Consider the following 18,041-nt stretch of genomic DNA (forward strand, 5'->3'; position numbering starts at 1 on the left):
GCGCGCAGCATATCATGTAAACCTCTCCGCTGAATCATATGTCAATTTTTACCTATCCTGCCGCGAATGACTGCGATGAATAAACATATCTAACATGCCTTTCAAGTTCCTTTTGTCTTGAATATTTGATCAGCGGAGATTCTTCTAGAATATCCTAGGGAAGTATCCAGCTTCAACGATTTCTCACTCCCCCAAGAGCAAACATGACCCTTCCAGTAACTCCTCCGAACATATACAACAAATTCATTTTACTTCGCTATAGCACATCCAATATAGTCATCTTCTGAGAGATCACTGCCATTCTTCTCAACCCCAGCATCACAAAACCCTCGCCTTTGCGTTCTTGACTTTACTATTGGAATTGATTATATTCCTTTATGTTTTCATCACCTATGTCCATAATATTACGATCTCAGGCTTCAGGAAATGATCATACTAGACAGAGGAATATCACCACATTCCTTTTAGAAAAAACATAACAAACAGCTCTAACTATGATCTTACGTCAATTATTTTTTACTCAACGGTATCTTTCCCTCCCTAAGGAAGAAATTAAAATGCGAAAGAAATATTTCAGCAAATAGGCCTCTGACAGAAGCGAAAACAATGGATTCTCGAATGCATGACGTTGATCATCTCATGCTCCGCAGGTAAAGAATCAAGTTTCTTGTCGCATCTTGGGAGCAATTTAGTTTCCGCGACAGACGCGATTTCTAAATAAAGAGAGCTAGAGGGTAGCGCAAGGATTCTCATAAATGATGACGACGGAGGTAAACAAGTATGGGACTTAAATTATTACCCATTCCACTTCTTCACTCTGCAGACTGACCGTGAATGTTGGCCGAATGGCGACATTACCACTCTCGCCATTTCCCACACCTTCTTGTTCTACTTGCCTTTCACCATGGACATGCCCCCACCCCATCTTGGTCGTCAATCAACTTCAACGCATCATAGGCAATGCACGAAGAATCCTTACCACAACGGAGATTTCCAAGAACGACCCCGTCAAGGTTTTTATATAAAACTACGTGGAGTGGCAATGAAGCTTGCCAGTAGCGTCCATTTCTTCACTGGAAACGGATGGAGTATCGCAGGTAAGAGTCATTCCGTTTTTTTTATTCCTGTATTAAGAACCATTAATCCGAAGCTTCGCAGTCAGGTTCATGTAGCTTTAGGAAACTTTACCCTTTCGTAATTTCATTTATTTTCCATTGTCTCTATCAAATTTCATCGATAATCAATTCACAGCAAAATTTGAACAGTTTTCCATTTTCTACGAAACTCAATGAAATATCAAGGTTTATTTCAATGCTTATAGGCATAAATTCATATGCCAACGGAATTACATTTCAGACTAATTTCTGCCGCATTATTAACAAGAAAAAATATTTTTTATTTCATACCTGATTACACTTCAAAGGTTCATCATTTGTTAATTAATTATTAATTAAGCCTTAGAATTCTATTTCTGAAAAAAAGGAAAAATGAGAAACAGATCGAGGGAATACTCAGGCTATACATATTTGATGAGTGTTTTTTTTAGGATCTTCTAAGGAAAACGAATAGGTAACGAATAGTGCTCTCTGCTTGCTACTAACACAGCGATAAGTACGGTTAATAAAAAAAATTAGGAGTACAATTATACTTTTCCGTCACAGCAGTTATCCATCACAACCGACATGCAGGTGGCACAAAGAAATACGCAATTCAATAGAATGGATCTACCATTTTTTTAAATTTAGAATTTGATAAATTTAACTGAACTGTACCACGGCATTTATTTATGGAAACGTACTTCATCCACTATGTGGTACCATCGATACCAAATAAAAGCGATCTGCTGCTTACACGTAAAAAAGAAAAGCATTTATATGGGAACAAAGATGTAAAATTATCATTTAGAGCTTTTTTGTACAACTTGAATGTTGAGAGCAATAGTGAACGTTGAATCTACCGTGGTTTTGTTAAATTCTGCTTCTTATACGCATATATTATGCCCTTAATAAGGCTGAGAAAAATTTGTATTCATTTACTGCCATATATTCCATTCATACCACTCGATCTGGAGGTGTTCAGAAACCGTGGGTAATCTGTTTACGCCTCTCGTATCGAGCGAAAATTTTGACTTGCATTATCAAACTCTTGATCAAAAATCATATTCAGAAAATGTTTAGTCGAACATAGTAAATCTCAGATCTAATACCTAAGCGGCTCTGTATGGCCATGATTAATAGCACTGTAAGCGGTCAGGAAAGTCTATTCTGCAGCGACGAAACGAAGTATTGCACGACTTTGTGACACGAATAATTTGGCACGTAATGATACAGTGTACACGCTCTAAGTAGTTAAAAGTTAACAATATACATGCATGTTGGTCAACATACAGGGAATAATTTTGGAATTACATCCACTCACCGAACTATATGAGAACATTTTTTTATTTTAATCTACAGCAGAAAAGGAAACCCATTCAATCCACGGAAAATTCATGACTCAAGAAAAAAACTTTTTCTTTATTGTTTTCCTCGTAGTTACACTGATTTATCATATTCAGCAAGAAGATATTTGTACAGCTTTCTCTCTGATTTTATGCCAATCACTTTTTCAGTCTATGCCAAGATTACGAACTTTCGAATGAAATGTAATTTACCGCACTTAATAATTTAAGAGATGACTATTTTCTTCAAAGAGACTTCGATTAACTGACTCAAAAATGATGCGGTTCCTCAAAACTAGTAGTCTCATTACATTGTTTTACAATATGGAAATTTGCATGCACTTCAAAAGTACATAATGGTACAGTTCTAACGCATCGACCTCAGAGCTAAAAATGCTTAGAAATTCTCCATTTGGAATGCGTAAATAAATTCTCACTGCCAGACATGTTCTCAAGGTTTACTTCTCTCGATTCAGGATAGTGTGGGATAATCTAATTGGATATTCAAAAGCGCGTAAAATATAAGAGGAAAGGGACTCAATAAATTACCCCACATCAAACGCAGTTTTATAAATAATCTATTACCTCAGTATATTTTCTTCGGTATATAGAAAACGTTTAATGCTCAATTCAACCGAGATGCGCTGATAACTCAGCTAGCTCGGTGATTTAGATGTGGCCTTGAATGCGTGTGCGTCATGGTAGGTGCATTTAGATTGACTGCTCGCAATTACCTGTAATTATAGCTTATGTCATCGAGAGAGATCCGGTTGGATGAGAAATTTTTCAATAAATGAAGCACATAACAACAATAAATTACGATTTATACCTAAAATATTAACGAAATATTCACTTTAAATAAGTACTTGAATAACTTTACTGCGCTGTTTAAAATTATAAGCTGTATAGTTCTTGCGTTGCTACGTTTCCTCTTAGTCCTAAAGTGGTTTACGAACAAAAATTCTCCATGAGGGTAGATGACATATCATGTGGAGTAGGTGAATATTTTACGCGGAAGAAACTAACGAGGAAAAAAGAGGCAATGCATAAAAATTGAGAGGTGGATATAAAAGGGATACGAATAAAAGACGAAAAGGATGAACATAGCGTAGATTTGAGGCCAAAGGGTTTTTAAAATGTTAGAAGTAGTAAAAAGAGATTTTTATCTACTCGTTAGAACTGTAAGTTGAGAGCAGTACTACGTGAATAGATTCTAAAGTTCAAATTTGAAACGTAGTGGGAATTCTGATCAAGAGCTAAACGTTCCGATAAAATTGATTTCAATAAAATAAACGAGTAAATTTCGGATAAAAAAGAAGCACTACAGTCATTTATGAATAAATGCGAAATACTTAAGCTCTAAATACCATTTATACTGTTTAGCAGGAGAGTTACTTGGGTGTAGGCTACTCTCACTGATATGTACTACATATGTAGTCAAGCTACGGACGATAAAAACGTTAAAGTGTATATTCAAATACATATACAAAGTATAAATATTGATATGATCAACTCCTTCTAAAATGGGTATTTAAACAAAGCAGGAGGAACAGATAAAAAAGTAGGGCCAGACTAGGTAAATTTGGTACTGGCACCGTCCGTGGCAATGCGAGGGTGAGCGAAAGGATGGGGCGGGGGGGGGGAAGAGAGGGGTGAGTTCATATGAAATGTGTATGAATGTAATGTGATTAAACAACAGCCCACCATGACGATTTTAGGAGAGCACATGATAACGTTCCCTGTGCCTGAAAATTTATCCAGGGCGCCCTAGACAGGAAAATTAAGCCTGGGCAGGCCCTCCCCTCCTCCCAGCAGTGGTGATAGAGATTTGTGAATTAGAGGGCAGGGAACATATAAAAGGAAGGTTTTTTGGAAGGGTCGGCAGTGGGTAACTAAATAAATTGAAGAGTAGAATTTTCGATTGTTCATGTGCATAAATCGGAATCAGATTATTTTTATTAATTTCACTACAAAGTAACTAAAATTGCCCAAAAATTACTTCTAATATTATCATTGAACACTTGTTTAGAAGTCCACAAGTGAAAATTCCATGTTTTTTTAATCGATGAATATTCACCCTCAACTTCTTAGTGACTGCTTTTTTGAGAACATTCCATCCTCATGTACTTTGGTTATCCTTTCAATTTTTTTCATTCAAAATACGGTCCCGTGCATTTCATTCAGCTCGCTTCCAGTGGTTACATAAAGTTTACCTTGTATAATTAATTTTTCCCGAAAAGTTACCAAGGCCGGGTGATGTTTAATAATACTACATACTCTTGCTCAAATGGAGACCTCTGACCTCTTTCATTAGGCCCTCGACCTTTTTCATTAGACTTAAATAACTTAGAGTGGTAGCCATAATAACTTTTGAGTATGCTGCATTATTTTACACCACCCTCCCATTTTCAGAGTGCCTTCAATCGGCAAAACATTACCACGGGGTCCTGATCTACCAAGGATGCAACGATTGTTTCCTCTAGTACCCATTTTCAGCTATCAGTAAGCTCCAGAAAATGGTTTGCATAGAGAAGATTTTTTTATTACCATCATTTGACTATGCGAAAGTCATTTAAATTTTAATGGCTGGGTAGTAGGTTGGCACCCACCAGGATAAAATTTGAAATTCGTTGACATTGGAGATTCTTCAACGTAACTTTGACCTATTATTAGGTACAGATTGTAGTGAGGTTTCTGAGCAGAAGAAGAATTATTTGATGATTAAATTGTAACATGCATTTGCGCGAAAAGTACATGTGATTGAAAATTAATCCAAGGCTGCTCAATCAAAAGATCATCTTAGAAGCTATGGTACCTCACTTTTTCCATATTACATGCAAGTATGAATAGAAAAAAACAACTCTGGCAACGAGTTTGTCCCACCTACACATACAACCTTCTCTCAGTTTTGGAATTTTTTAACGAATATTTTTTGGGAATATAATCCAAGAGATAAGATAAAATTAATACTTTCTCATATACTCACTAATATTTTCCAATTATTTTCAGGGATTCAACATCATGAAACTCATATTTTGCACGTCGATGGCGCTGGCAGCGCTGACGCTGCTAGTGTCAGACGTTTCCTGCGAAACAACGACCAAAGCATCCACTCTAAAGCAATTAAAACGTAAGAATTTTCAGTATCATACCATATCAATTCATTAAAAGTTCGCGTTGCATTAGCTTCACATAAATACAGACAGCATGGAATCCTATTGATAATAACGGATTCTTTTTCATAATTATACATAAGTGCACCATGTAATAATAATAATAACAATGCGTCTTTATTGGGCGAGATTGTGACCAGAAAGTCCCATCTTCCATCTAGCCCCCAAATTGATCTTTAATCTAACCCCTAATGAAGAGGACAATTAATAACATTTTGTTAAAACATTTTTGGAATGGTCCAAATTTCATGTTGAATGAAATCCGCCCCCTCTTTCCTTTACTTTTTATTATATAATAGACAATTATTGAGAAGAAATGAGATGAAATAATTTTAGGAAATTGACTGCTAATACAAAATATCCTTCGGGCCATATGTCGGTCGTGCGGTCATGCTTACAGTCATTATGGTTCAATAGATAATTTTTGTACATGGCCGTGGGTCATTAAGGGAATTGGAATATCACATATTGGAATTTAAAATATAACATATATTATCATTTCAATCGATTTTTCTGGAAAATCATGGTGCGTGGTGGATTAATTTTAAGGCCAATTTTAGGATTTCTTTAGAAAAATACTAATATTACTGCATTTTAACTTGCATGAGAATTAGAGGGCAATATTATTTGATATAATTGTTCATAAGGGGATTGTGGACGAATTATTGAAACCTCTACAAATATCGATGTACTTTTCCAGGTATGGATCCTATTTGTTTCGAAATGCTGGGTTGCATAACTACTTCTGAAGAATGGTATAGCATTCAGCGACCCATAAACCCAAATCCATCGAGTAGGGAAGAAATTGGGACAACATTCAAGCTCTACTCAAGACAAAATGATAATGAAGCGGTAAGGTCACTTCCATTCGCGCCAGTTTATTGACAAGCATATTCTTTCCCGAACACGTTCCGTCACAAAATTCATCCCTCAAATTTATTCTATTGCATCTAGAATGCAACGTCTGGTCTTCGATCTAAAAATGTGAAGCCTAGGGAGAGAGTGAGCAGCCAGTTAACCTCGAAATAAATTCGAGCTTCATTGTTCAAGAATTGCTGTTTCGGTTAATATATCCTCTCATAAAGGGAGGTTCAAAAGTAACCGTTTAACATATTTAGGGCATTGGTCGCCTCCACTTTTTATTCTGCCGATAAAATAGAAATAATCTCCAACTTTACCGCTTACATCAGGCTCTTTGCCATTTGTCTTCTTCCATAGAGTGTATGATACAATTTCGCAACTTAAAATTTTTCCCTTGTCACATATATTTGTGAGGAATGAAACTTTTGTAAGGTTGAACATGCGAATAAATTCATCTGGTTCAAAAACGAGGTTTTACATGGTGATTCAGCCTTATGGTCAACATTTCTCGGTATGTTAACAGACATATCGAGAAAGAGCTCCAGGTGACCAAGAGTATGGGCTGAGAGTGCTTTAGCGTAGTATGGAACGCAGAAATGTAAATTTTAGTGCCTAAAAATGTAAATCAATGAATTATCAGCTGAAGCACCTATGGAACCGGTTTACTGGCATTTTTCTTATTGACCCTTGAGAACTTTTCTCCTATTTCATTTACTTCTCCCGCAAGGCTAACGGCCTACTTTTCTTCGTCTCATCCATAATAGGTGTTCTCCTTTACTCCTTAAACGCTTACCCAACATTGAACTCAATAAAGCGGAAGAAATCAACAATAAAACTCGTATTTGACATTGACCTCCTCTCAACACCAATGGAAGAATTTAGAATTAAAGCCATGCATGTTGACAAAGTCAACTTTTGAATGCCAAACAGATTCATAACGTTTGAGAAAAGAGCCTAAAGACTATAAAGCTTTCATATTTCGAGCACAGGGCGTTTTTATCTATTCGTTTTTGTTTACAGGAGAGGCTGCGTGTGTCAGACAACGGAAACGTTGAAAGCCGTTTCTTCGATCCAAAAAAGGACACAAAATTCATCATCCATGGATTCGGAAGTTCTGCAAATGAAGACTGGGTCGTGGTGAGTATGATTGCATTCATTTTTAAGCATGCATAAATAATTAGTAGGTACACTTGAGCAGTGACACGCCACTCTTTTACAGGACAAATATCGAACTATATACAAGGATTCTAAGTACTAAAAAATAATGAACGAATTCAATTAGCTTAATAATAATGATAAAACTACGGTATATTAGGAAAATAATGTAGAATTAACTCTATCATGGCTCTCTTGCCAGATAATTTTAAAATTGGATAATTAAATGTGAGGTGATTTCAAACCAACTGGAATCAATTATAAAAAGGAAATTAAACGAAAAGTTTAATCATTTTACCTATGTCTAATTATGCCACAACTTTTGCATCTCATGATTAGAGCTTGATGCAGCAGTCGGTGCAGCATGAAACATTATACGAGCTTATTTTTACATCTGCGTAGTACAAGTTGAAGGAGTTTGATACAAAGATAAGCAGAGTTTAGCTCAACTTATTGTCTTAGCTCAGATGACTGAACACTGGACGCACTAACCAGTAATACGTACATACATGCTCTAATTGCAAGACGCGCAACGATTCTCCGTTGTAGGTAACAATAAATGCAAATTTTAAAATATATGATAAAATGTGTGACGATTATTGAAGTTCAAAATACTTCCAACAGATGTTAAATTGTGGTAACAGGAGTAGATATTCCTCTCTTCATGCTACAAAAGGACTTGGTCGATGATCAAGTCGCACAGCTTGAACGATCCGTGTGTTGGTAAACGATCCACAATCAAGATAGGGTTGCAAAGAAGTGTGTTGATGAATATTTACCACGCCATTTTCCTCCAAAATGATCACGAGTCTGATTTATTCTTCATCTTTCTCGCGTAAATTTTATCACAAAACGTTGCCTTTTTTCTGTTCCAAGGATATGAGGCAACTACTTCTGAAGCACCTGGACGTCAACGTGATAACAGTGGACTGGTCCAAAGGTGCGTCGGCGGCCTATCCTCAGGCGGTCTCCAATACTCGCGTGGTGGGGTTGGAGGTGGCCAACATGGTGAACTCTCTAATAGTAAGTGAAAGGCACACAAAACATGTAAATAACTTTAATATGAATAAACTTTTCTCGGGTTTCAGCGCGGATAAGAAAACCTTAAGCAACCGACGTTTCGGGTTCGTCTGCCTTAGATTTTCTCACCCGCGCGGAAACCCGAGATGAACATGGAATGCAAAATTTCCACATGCATGGAGGAAATTTAAAAATAAATACTAAAACTTTACAAAATAAGGAAAAAATTTCGCTGGCGCCGGCACCGTCCCCAGCGGAAGTGAGAATGGAAAATCCTCAAATGAAGAAATGGATAATTCCCCCAAAAAATTAAAATGATTGCTATCCATTCAACGAAGTCGACTTGTGTTTTTTTTGCATTCCGTTCCACACACGTGGTTACTGGTCGACGCAAGAGTCACGTGTGTGGAAATCGAATATCAGGCACTATTACCATTTTACCTGTTCTATCTCTGAGATTGTATTTAATGAATGCATTTTGAAAGTTACGAAAACTTTACGCAGGGAATCAACTTTCCAACAAGGCGATGATAACGATAAAAAAACTTGATAGACGACACATTTCAAATAAAGGCAACTTTTTTGCGGAAATATGTCGTGGAACAACATATCGAATAAACAATGATATCTTATTGTCCACAAATTAAATTATAACACCTTACCACACGTGAAACACCTTACTACACGTGCTTTCATTTTTTCGATCAAAAAGTACCCGATGATGATTTCACAATGTATCATCAGGTACTCTTTGTGACTGATGATGATTGAGTAGCAATCGAAACACGTGTAGTAATTTGTTATAATAAAATTTGTAGCCAATACGATTTCTTTGATTATCATTCGACACATTCCAAGATGGTGTAAGAGATTTGAGAAAAGAAATATGGTATTTCAACCTCCCAATTCTTACTGAAAATGGCCAATGGCATACATTTTATGATAATATTTATTTGTAGGATCGCAAAGGAGGGTCCGCTTCCAGCTTCCACCTGATCGGACACAGCCTGGGTGCACACACTGCCGGCTACGCAGGGGAAAGGATTCCCGGACTGAGAAGGATCACGGGTGCGTAATGACAACGGTTTAAATCGGTTTCGTTTCTTGACCTCAATTATTAAATGACGTATCGGAGTATAGGTCTGTGAATGATATGCAAAATTGTTTGCCAACGTTACGATATATCTATATATTTAAAAGAAGATGTCAGTTTGTCTGTCCGCTATGCGTTTCCATACGGCAGCACGGATTACCATCAAAATTAGAACATAGGTGCATCTCATGCTCAGGAACCCCGTAGTGCTACTTTCGGTTGCGTCCAAAGCGTCCTTTTCATCGTTTGCTCATTACTGTTTGTCACGCGTCATACGACTTCTAGGATTGGACGTCCTACCGAGTAGGCACACCTCTTGACGAGCTCAAAGAGAAAATATAAAATCCTGCTATGCGACCATGAATTCCACGTTCCAAGTTTCCCACTTCTCTGAGTACTATTCTTCCCACGCCGGGTTGCCTGCTTGTTTCTTATATCTTCTTTAGGGATATGATGCATGATGGTTACAATAAATGAATACATGAAGGCATCAAAGATTGTTACAATGTTTTTATGATAGTAAAATAAAAATATGTAAAGAATTTAACAGTAAATAAATGAAAAAGAAGCGACAAGAAAGCCTTATTTGCACAAAATTCTTTGCCGAATGTAACTAAGCTATAAAAATATCAGAGTTATCGTCAATTCGGATTATAAAATAAATTGTTCTTAGATTGTGAATGTCTGATCTTTTATTAGAGTTATTTTTATTTTTAGAGGCATGAATCTTTTCTTTAAATAATCTTTTTTTTTAGATTACTTTCATACTTAGAATTTCAGCATTATCGAAGTCAAAAGCATTGAAACACTCACATCATGCGAAGCCTAGGGGGAGAGTGAGCAGTCAAAACATAATCGACTTTAGCTGCAGAATGGACTGGATCTTTTTCCAAAATGTATTTATCATTTAAACATCTTATGTGGAGACCTTAATTTCCATTCCACTGCTGCGCTAGTTTTCTCGTCGTAGATAATGATTGAGCCCGAACTGAGATTTATCATCTATAGATCATTTTGAAATTAACCTTAGAAAAAAGCCTTTCCCTAAGATATGTATGCATGGATATGCATTTAAATTTCTTCAACATTCGTCATTCATAAAATTTTAATCGCATTCACTCACTTGATAATCAGCATAGCTCAAATACATACTGTATTTTGGATACTTGGGGAAATGTTCAGATTAAGTGATAATTTACATTTTATTTATAACTATTAATCTGATATTTCATTCATCCACAGGATTAGATCCCGCTGGACCTCTGTTCAAGGAATTGCCGACCTTCGTACGACTGGACGCGAGTGATGCTATGTTTGTTGACGTTATTCACACGGACGCTGAGCTATTGGGTGGGTTGCAGGCCCTTCCCTTCACATTTTCCCTCAACATTCCCTCATTTCAGACGGTAAAATGACATTCCTCCTCATGACGCCGAATTCACCAAACAAAACTTAGAGAACTGGGATCCCAGCAAAAGAAAACAATGAATGGTCTAAAGAGTCGTCTCACACTAATTACTGCGCACAGGAGAACTCTTCCGTTTCCTATGGGCCATTTCAGATCTCTAATTTCCTCCCGCAGAAGCTCCTTAACCTCCATTGGTAGCCATTCCGTGGTTTTAGCTGGTTAGCTTCTCTCGTTGAGTCATAGGATTGGCGCAAAATTCCTCTTTGATAAGCAATGGTGTCAACTTCTTCACTTAACTACTGTATTATGCTAACAAATGCAATTAGTGGACAGTGGATACTAGAAGGCTAAGCTATGAAATAAGTGAGCGTACTCGTCATATCAGCAGCCGCGCTCAATAAACGGAGAATGGGGCAACATATTTGACATGATGTGGAGGCCATTTTTGGTAAAGCAGCACTATTACTCACCAAGGGCAATGTTATCTCTAACTACTGTTCTACTGCAAAATGGAGGGTAAAAGAGAACTTGAAAAACTTGAAATTGAGAACCGCATGAAAAAACTGACTATCTTATATGAGTTGTATTTCACGGAAGTACGTGATGGAAGAATCTTCATTAAAAGATGTATAAAGTAAATAGGTCTCTAATTTGGGCCTTGGTGAAATATTACGGGAATTTGGGGCAACGAGATAGAAGTATTGAAAAGATCGAGTGGATCGCCGGTGGAAAAACGAGTATATTATGAAAAGAGGATTTATGAGGAAAGGATTCTCATTGGGATACTGAGGAAAAGAAAGACAACCATATCCACCATTTATGGGGATTGCCGCTGAAGGAAAACAATCGCAAGAGGATTAATACGAAGGAAAATGTGTTGGAAATAGCTGCCGCTGAGGAAGATGGAGCAAATAATGTACGTTTGCAGAATAAGAGAGTGGCATGTCCACCTCTGAATGCAGAGATTAGCCAAATGAATAATTGGAAGGAAAGAGGGGACAAACCAATCCGTTAGAGGATGCCCCACAATACTATTCTACTAGTACGTTCTCCTGGAACTACAAGTGATGGTAAAATCACTAACAATAAGCCTTAAAGTCTAAATGCATGGTCAATAACGAAAATATCCCAAGAAAGAATAGACTACTGCGTCCTTTTTGATTTAATATATCTTAGATACATTCCAACTTGACCAATAAAAATGAAATTTTAACTTTATCAAATAAAATCCCAACGTTAGGGTGTTACGAAAGATTTATTTCGTAATTAAATACTTTTTTAATACAGTAGCGATTAATTTCGACATTCACTGCCCATTCCATTGATTTTAGAACAGGAAGTGATAGGCACTTTGACTTACATTTATTCAGAAATTTAAAAAGACTGTGCTTTCGTTAATATAGGCTATGGAATTCAGGACATATCCGGTCACGTGGACTTCTTCCCGAACGGAGGCTATAGGCAGCCAGGAGCCGAAGTGCCTGGTATTCCTCGCTCTACCATCCCAGATGAAATAGCCGAGGATCACGACCTGGGGTCCTCACACGGGCGAGCAGTTCAACTCTATTTGGATTCCATTAGAGCTCTACCTGTGCTAAGCGATGATCGACGCAGCGGAAGCCAAGCGGTCAACAGCTGTCCATTGATTGGCTTCCCTTGTGAATCGTACGAAGCTTTTCTTGAAGTGAGTGATAATCGTGAATGTCTTGCATACCAAAACAAAATATTAGCTCGCAACTCAAACGGAATAGATGTAATTGGTCGGGAGTATTCGTTCTAACCATTGAACTTTGAATTTTGTACATTTTCCATTTTTTAAATATTGAAATAATTTTGTTGCTTCCAGGGAAACTGCACTGCCTGTGGAGAGAAAGGAGAAAAATGTCCCCTGATGGGAATAAATGCCGACACATATTCTCTCGCTGGAAGAAGCTCTCCAGCACCACTTAAATTTTTCTTGAAAACTAATGCAATGCCACCATTTTGCGGTAAGTACTTAATTGATACGTTCTTCTGATTTAAAATTCTGTAAATCGAAACAAGCCCTTCAGCAAACACTATTTTCCAAAAGAATTTTAGCTACAACTTTAATTTTCTGTGGTGGCCACTGGAATGACTATGGTACAGCTACGGCCTGCGATAGAAAACGGGGACGCTTAAGATAGGAAACAGATTTGGAGAATATGTGTAAGCTAATTATTCTTTGCGATGCATGCAAAAATGTATGAGATTTTTTTGTCAAATCTGAGCACGTTACTGTCGTTGTCTTGAAACTCAACATACATTTATACAGTTTCGCAGGAACTTAAGGTGTAGAACATAATAATAAATACAGTAACTCACTAGTACTTAGTAAAATACAACCAAAAAAAGAATGGTCTCACAGGAAATAATATCTGGAGATTTCGAAGCGTATGGCTTCTTTCTCAACGAGTAGGTGTGGTTCCATTCCCAGTCAAGGTGAAAATTTTCCATAAGTTTTCGGCCATCATTACATCTCCACGCCACCGCAGTGTCATCGTCATGTGTTTATGTTCCTGCCTCTATGTTTCAATTTCTATCTTTATTTATGTTTTTACATATTTATTTATATTTATAGGGGGCACGACTAAATGCATGCATGTATATCTCCAGGAAAATAGAGAGTGGGCAAAAATATAAAATTTATGGGAATGGGCTTTCTGTTACAGGCCACCATTACGCTTTTAAACTGACACTCGCGAAAAACGACGCAGGAAAGGAGGAAACGGCCGGAGAGTTGGTGGCGACATTAACTGGCGACCTGGGCACTGTAAAAGATATGCCCCTGACGGATAGGTAAGAGTAAACTGATATCTCCCGATACCTTTCTTTTCATTTGATGATACATGATTTTTATTCTTTCAAATAAACGATCCTAACAAAATGTTCAAACTTCAAGTGAGCACAGGAACAACGGAACTTCGATAAAGGAATTTCATTGTGCTGTTTTTCGTTGTGCGACGCAGAAAATTTGAAAAGTATACCATGCCAGGGTCAATATTATCTAACAAATCTATAAATCATCCTTTCTAATGGTCATTCTCTGTCCGGACATGCATTGGTAGATCGCGGGATAATAAGCACAAACTTTCTTCAATTCAATGGTCCCACAAATTACAACAAGAGACGGAGTAGTAGAAACAATAATTTCAATAACATCAAAAATGTTTTCACATCATCTCTTCATTAATGAAGACCCTAGAAGCCAAGGGGCATTAGTGAAATCCTTTATTTTTGGAGATAAGTCCAGATAATGGTTGTTGGGGTACATAATGCTGGTGCGGCAAAGGGATCATTGATAAGCATATGCATATAGGTAGGTTATACACGAGGGGTGAAAAGCCAAGGGGTGAAAGTGATTCTAGACAGAGTTAGGCGCAGAAAATAGATAAAGAAAATAAACGAGATTAATTAGATATTTTGTTGTGCATTTGATTTTCCACTCGATGTCAGCACAGAACAAAGACTCACTCGAATCCCTCAGCGACCAAGTTTCTGTATATTTCTTCCATCAATTTCTTTTCCTACTTTGTTTATAAAAAATCAGTTTTCCCCTTTGCTTCTCACTCCCTCATATTTCTTTGTTGCAACAATATTGTGTACCCCACCAACCACTGTTTGCAATCATCTCCACAATAAAAAAATGCACTTTCCCCCTTGGCTTCTAAGGTTCCCAATTCATTGGCTGCAATTTATTTTTCCGAGAGGACTGTTAGGACTAAATCGCATTGGAATATAGAGAATCAAGGCCCACTTGTATCGATAGACTTCTTGCCAACCTTCATCTACCTTGATCAGAGTCAAAAGGTTGTCGTTGTACTTCACAAAATTATTTCAATCACCGTTACTCAAGGAGCAACATAATTCTTAAGGATTAAATTGAAGAGAGAGAAACTTTGGAGATAGGATTCAAGAAACAGCGAACAGGATAGTCCGCGTTTTACTCGTTTTTTTGCAGGAGGACCGCAGCGTAATTTCAATGACCCTTAAATTCTGTTCGAATTGAAGATGGGAAGAAATAGTGCATTTTCTGAGCAAATGACTCACTCGAGATATTATTGAGTGAAATCAAACAAGTTAAGTTCAACTCAGTACCCTATTTGTTTTCCTGTTTATAACTTTTCATTTATCACCAAAAATGTTGGACGGGCGCACAATAATTATTTTGCGTCCTGTTCACGGCTGGAAAATTTCCCTTCTTATCATTTTCAACCTCCTAAGCATAAATTATATTTAGTGCTTTCACCTTATTGACCCTAAAGTTAAAATGAGAGGTTCTATCTTTACCAGCATCATCAAAAACGTTGATTTATTTAAATTTTAACTGAGAATTTACTAAAATGTTCAATGCTGTGTCAGAAGTTTCATTTCTTGGGAGCTTCAAGAACTTCTCTCTCGCAGTTAAAATGAAATTTACAATAGCCCAAGACTTGACTTGTGTATGACTGTTACCTTTAAATTTTGTGGCTTTAATGAAGTTTCATCTCATTTTAGTGGTGCGAGGATGCTGAAAAAAGGCGAAACATATAGCTTCCTTGGATACAACGAAACAAACACAGGAAATATTGGAAGGGTAGCAGTTACATGGAAGTGGAACCCAAAGATTCTTACTAAGGTCTCATGTTTGCTTGGCTGTGTAAAAGACCTCTACGTATCCGACTTTGAGGTCACAAACTTGGGACATTCGCCCTCCAAAAGGTTTGTAGACGCATTCGTGTAGGTAATATCCCTATATTAACAAAAAAAGTGAAACTAAAGAAGTCATTATATAGTAATCAAAGGGATGTAGGGAGTTCCGGTAAATATTTATGCATGGATTCCTCCACCTAAAATTAGCTAACGTTGGAATGGAAGTAAACTAAGAAGGGCTATCATTTTTATACATATTAAACCGGGAGATTGGAAAAAAATTGAACCACACTCAAATACCCTTCCCAGCCCTTATTGAAATCCCATTCTGGGAAAATTAATTTAATTTGGCCATGATCTGCTGATGCGTTTCTGGTAACTTTTAGGCTTTCCGGGGTCACAATCCATCTATGTGCGATTCAAGTTGACAGTGAAACTAGGGTAAATGCAGGGGCGGATCCAGGATTTATTTCTAGGGTCTGACAGGCAAACGGTCGTCTCATATTCGGGACTAAAAACATCATACAAAAATTACTTTGTGAAATATACTCTTAACTTTAATATGCAATTTATCAAAATTTGTATTCTAAATCTAGTCTATTTTTTAAGCGGGCACTTTCCCCCGTTTCCTCCCTTAAATCCGCCTATGTGTAACTGATTCAATTTATGGAGCTATATAATTATGCAATGAATAGTAAATACCTCTGTCTCAATATTTTTATGCCGTCAATAATGGATATGTTAAAAAATATTGAACAAATATATACATTTCGTACTTTATCATTCCTTTATTTCGCCTCCAATTCATTTTGTATCCTACTTGCATAACATTTTTATGGCATTATGAGTAATTTGAAGCCATATTACGTAAATTTAACATGTAATTAATTGTTCGTGAGAGGGACAATGACCTTTCCATCCGTTTAGTAATTTTTATTGGGAAGAATTGAATATATTCGGATCAATTCAGATACTAAAATTTAGGATATACATTTTCTTTCAGACTTGAAAAGGCTGCTCGGTCCGCTGGTGCCATAGAGTTTAAGAACGGAGAGTCGACTGTGATTAACCTTGTATAAATATTTGCTGTTTATATGAACATGTTCTGTCACTTCAAATAAATGCTTTGTTCCAATTCCCCCAAAAATTAATGTGTATCAAAAGCCATCTTTTCAAATCCTGACTTCAAAGTTAAATGTATAAAATGTATTAATTATCAGAGTGATCTCTAAAGTGAATGTTGTTTGTGAATTTAAATACCATTAACATAGAAAATTGAAAATGCATTTATAATATCATCACCATCTCAACATTGCAGCAGATATGGAACATGGATAATAATATTTTCTATGGATGTTTTAAACTAATAATTTATACATTCAGCTGCATATTCACTTCTTAAATAAATATGATATATTTCAATAGTCACTGCATTCGATTTCTTTGTATTCAACCCACATTTATTTCCGTACAAAAAGTATAGAGACTCGAGTTTAACGCATATAAAAACCATACCCTTGAAGCTATTTTCATGCCATGTGTGCCTTTACTTTTCTTCTATAGTTTGCGTTGTTAAAATGGTTGAAAATTTTTACCCGGCTAGTTAAATATAGATATTAATGCATAAACTAAAAGGTACCGGTTTTTTATAGCCTTTCTAAGTAACCCTCAACTTTAAACAATGGCCAACGTTAAGCGCATATCACTAACTTTATCAAATTTAAATATATCATGGAGTAAGACTCTTTTGGCATTAATGTTAAGTTGCATAAGTCTCCCGCGATTATAAAACTTGTTATTGTATTTCTTTTATGAAACAATATTTTCGAAGCAACGGTTGCCCGTATGAAGTTAATTTTGACACTATTATCATTGGCTAGCCTTCCGTATCTTTGTGCGAGGGGGATATGAAAAGAAAGGTCTCCAAAGCCTAGGAGTCACTGCATGAAGCACTATGCAAAATCCACCCTCCCCATCGTGTTTATTGGTCCTTCCTCCTTGTCGTAGCATAAACAGTTCCTCATTAGCAAGATAATTATCGGCGCAGCACCCATTGGCGATGGGCGCCGCGATCGTTGCTCCCGCCAAGTGCGAATTGCGGACTGTCATTAAATTTTTACATGCGGAGAAGGTAGCTCTGATTTAAATCCATCGCCAATTGGAAGGAATGTGTTTACCGTAGCGTACAGACTTGAAAAATGTACGGAAGTGGTGCAGAAAATTTACTGCTTGTCGCCTCAG

At 36.9% G+C, this 18,041-nt stretch overlaps 1 protein-coding gene across 1 annotated transcript in view; it reads left to right on the top strand.

Annotated features, from left to right (window-relative positions):
* The first annotated feature begins 983 nt into the window (after positions 1-983).
* The window catches only part of LOC124173950, a 33,550-nt gene continuing 16,492 nt past the window's right edge, over positions 984-18,041 (top strand). Inside the window, exons 1-12 of the mRNA XM_046553144.1 lie at positions 984-1,097; positions 5,450-5,570; positions 6,314-6,465; positions 7,495-7,611; positions 8,506-8,652; positions 9,609-9,717; positions 10,985-11,092; positions 12,554-12,834; positions 12,997-13,138; positions 13,841-13,967; positions 15,666-15,869; positions 16,804-16,876. Of these exons, the coding sequence (XP_046409100.1) occupies positions 5,462-5,570; positions 6,314-6,465; positions 7,495-7,611; positions 8,506-8,652; positions 9,609-9,717; positions 10,985-11,092; positions 12,554-12,834; positions 12,997-13,138; positions 13,841-13,967; positions 15,666-15,869; positions 16,804-16,876 (1,569 nt within the window). The 5' untranslated portion in view covers positions 984-1,097; positions 5,450-5,461. The remainder of the gene's footprint in view (positions 1,098-5,449; positions 5,571-6,313; positions 6,466-7,494; positions 7,612-8,505; positions 8,653-9,608; positions 9,718-10,984; positions 11,093-12,553; positions 12,835-12,996; positions 13,139-13,840; positions 13,968-15,665; positions 15,870-16,803; positions 16,877-18,041) is intronic.

The sequence above is a fragment of the Ischnura elegans genome, chromosome 1 (genome assembly GCF_921293095.1).
Source record: "Ischnura elegans chromosome 1, ioIscEleg1.1, whole genome shotgun sequence".
Taxonomy (NCBI): Eukaryota; Metazoa; Arthropoda; class Insecta; order Odonata; family Coenagrionidae; genus Ischnura; species Ischnura elegans.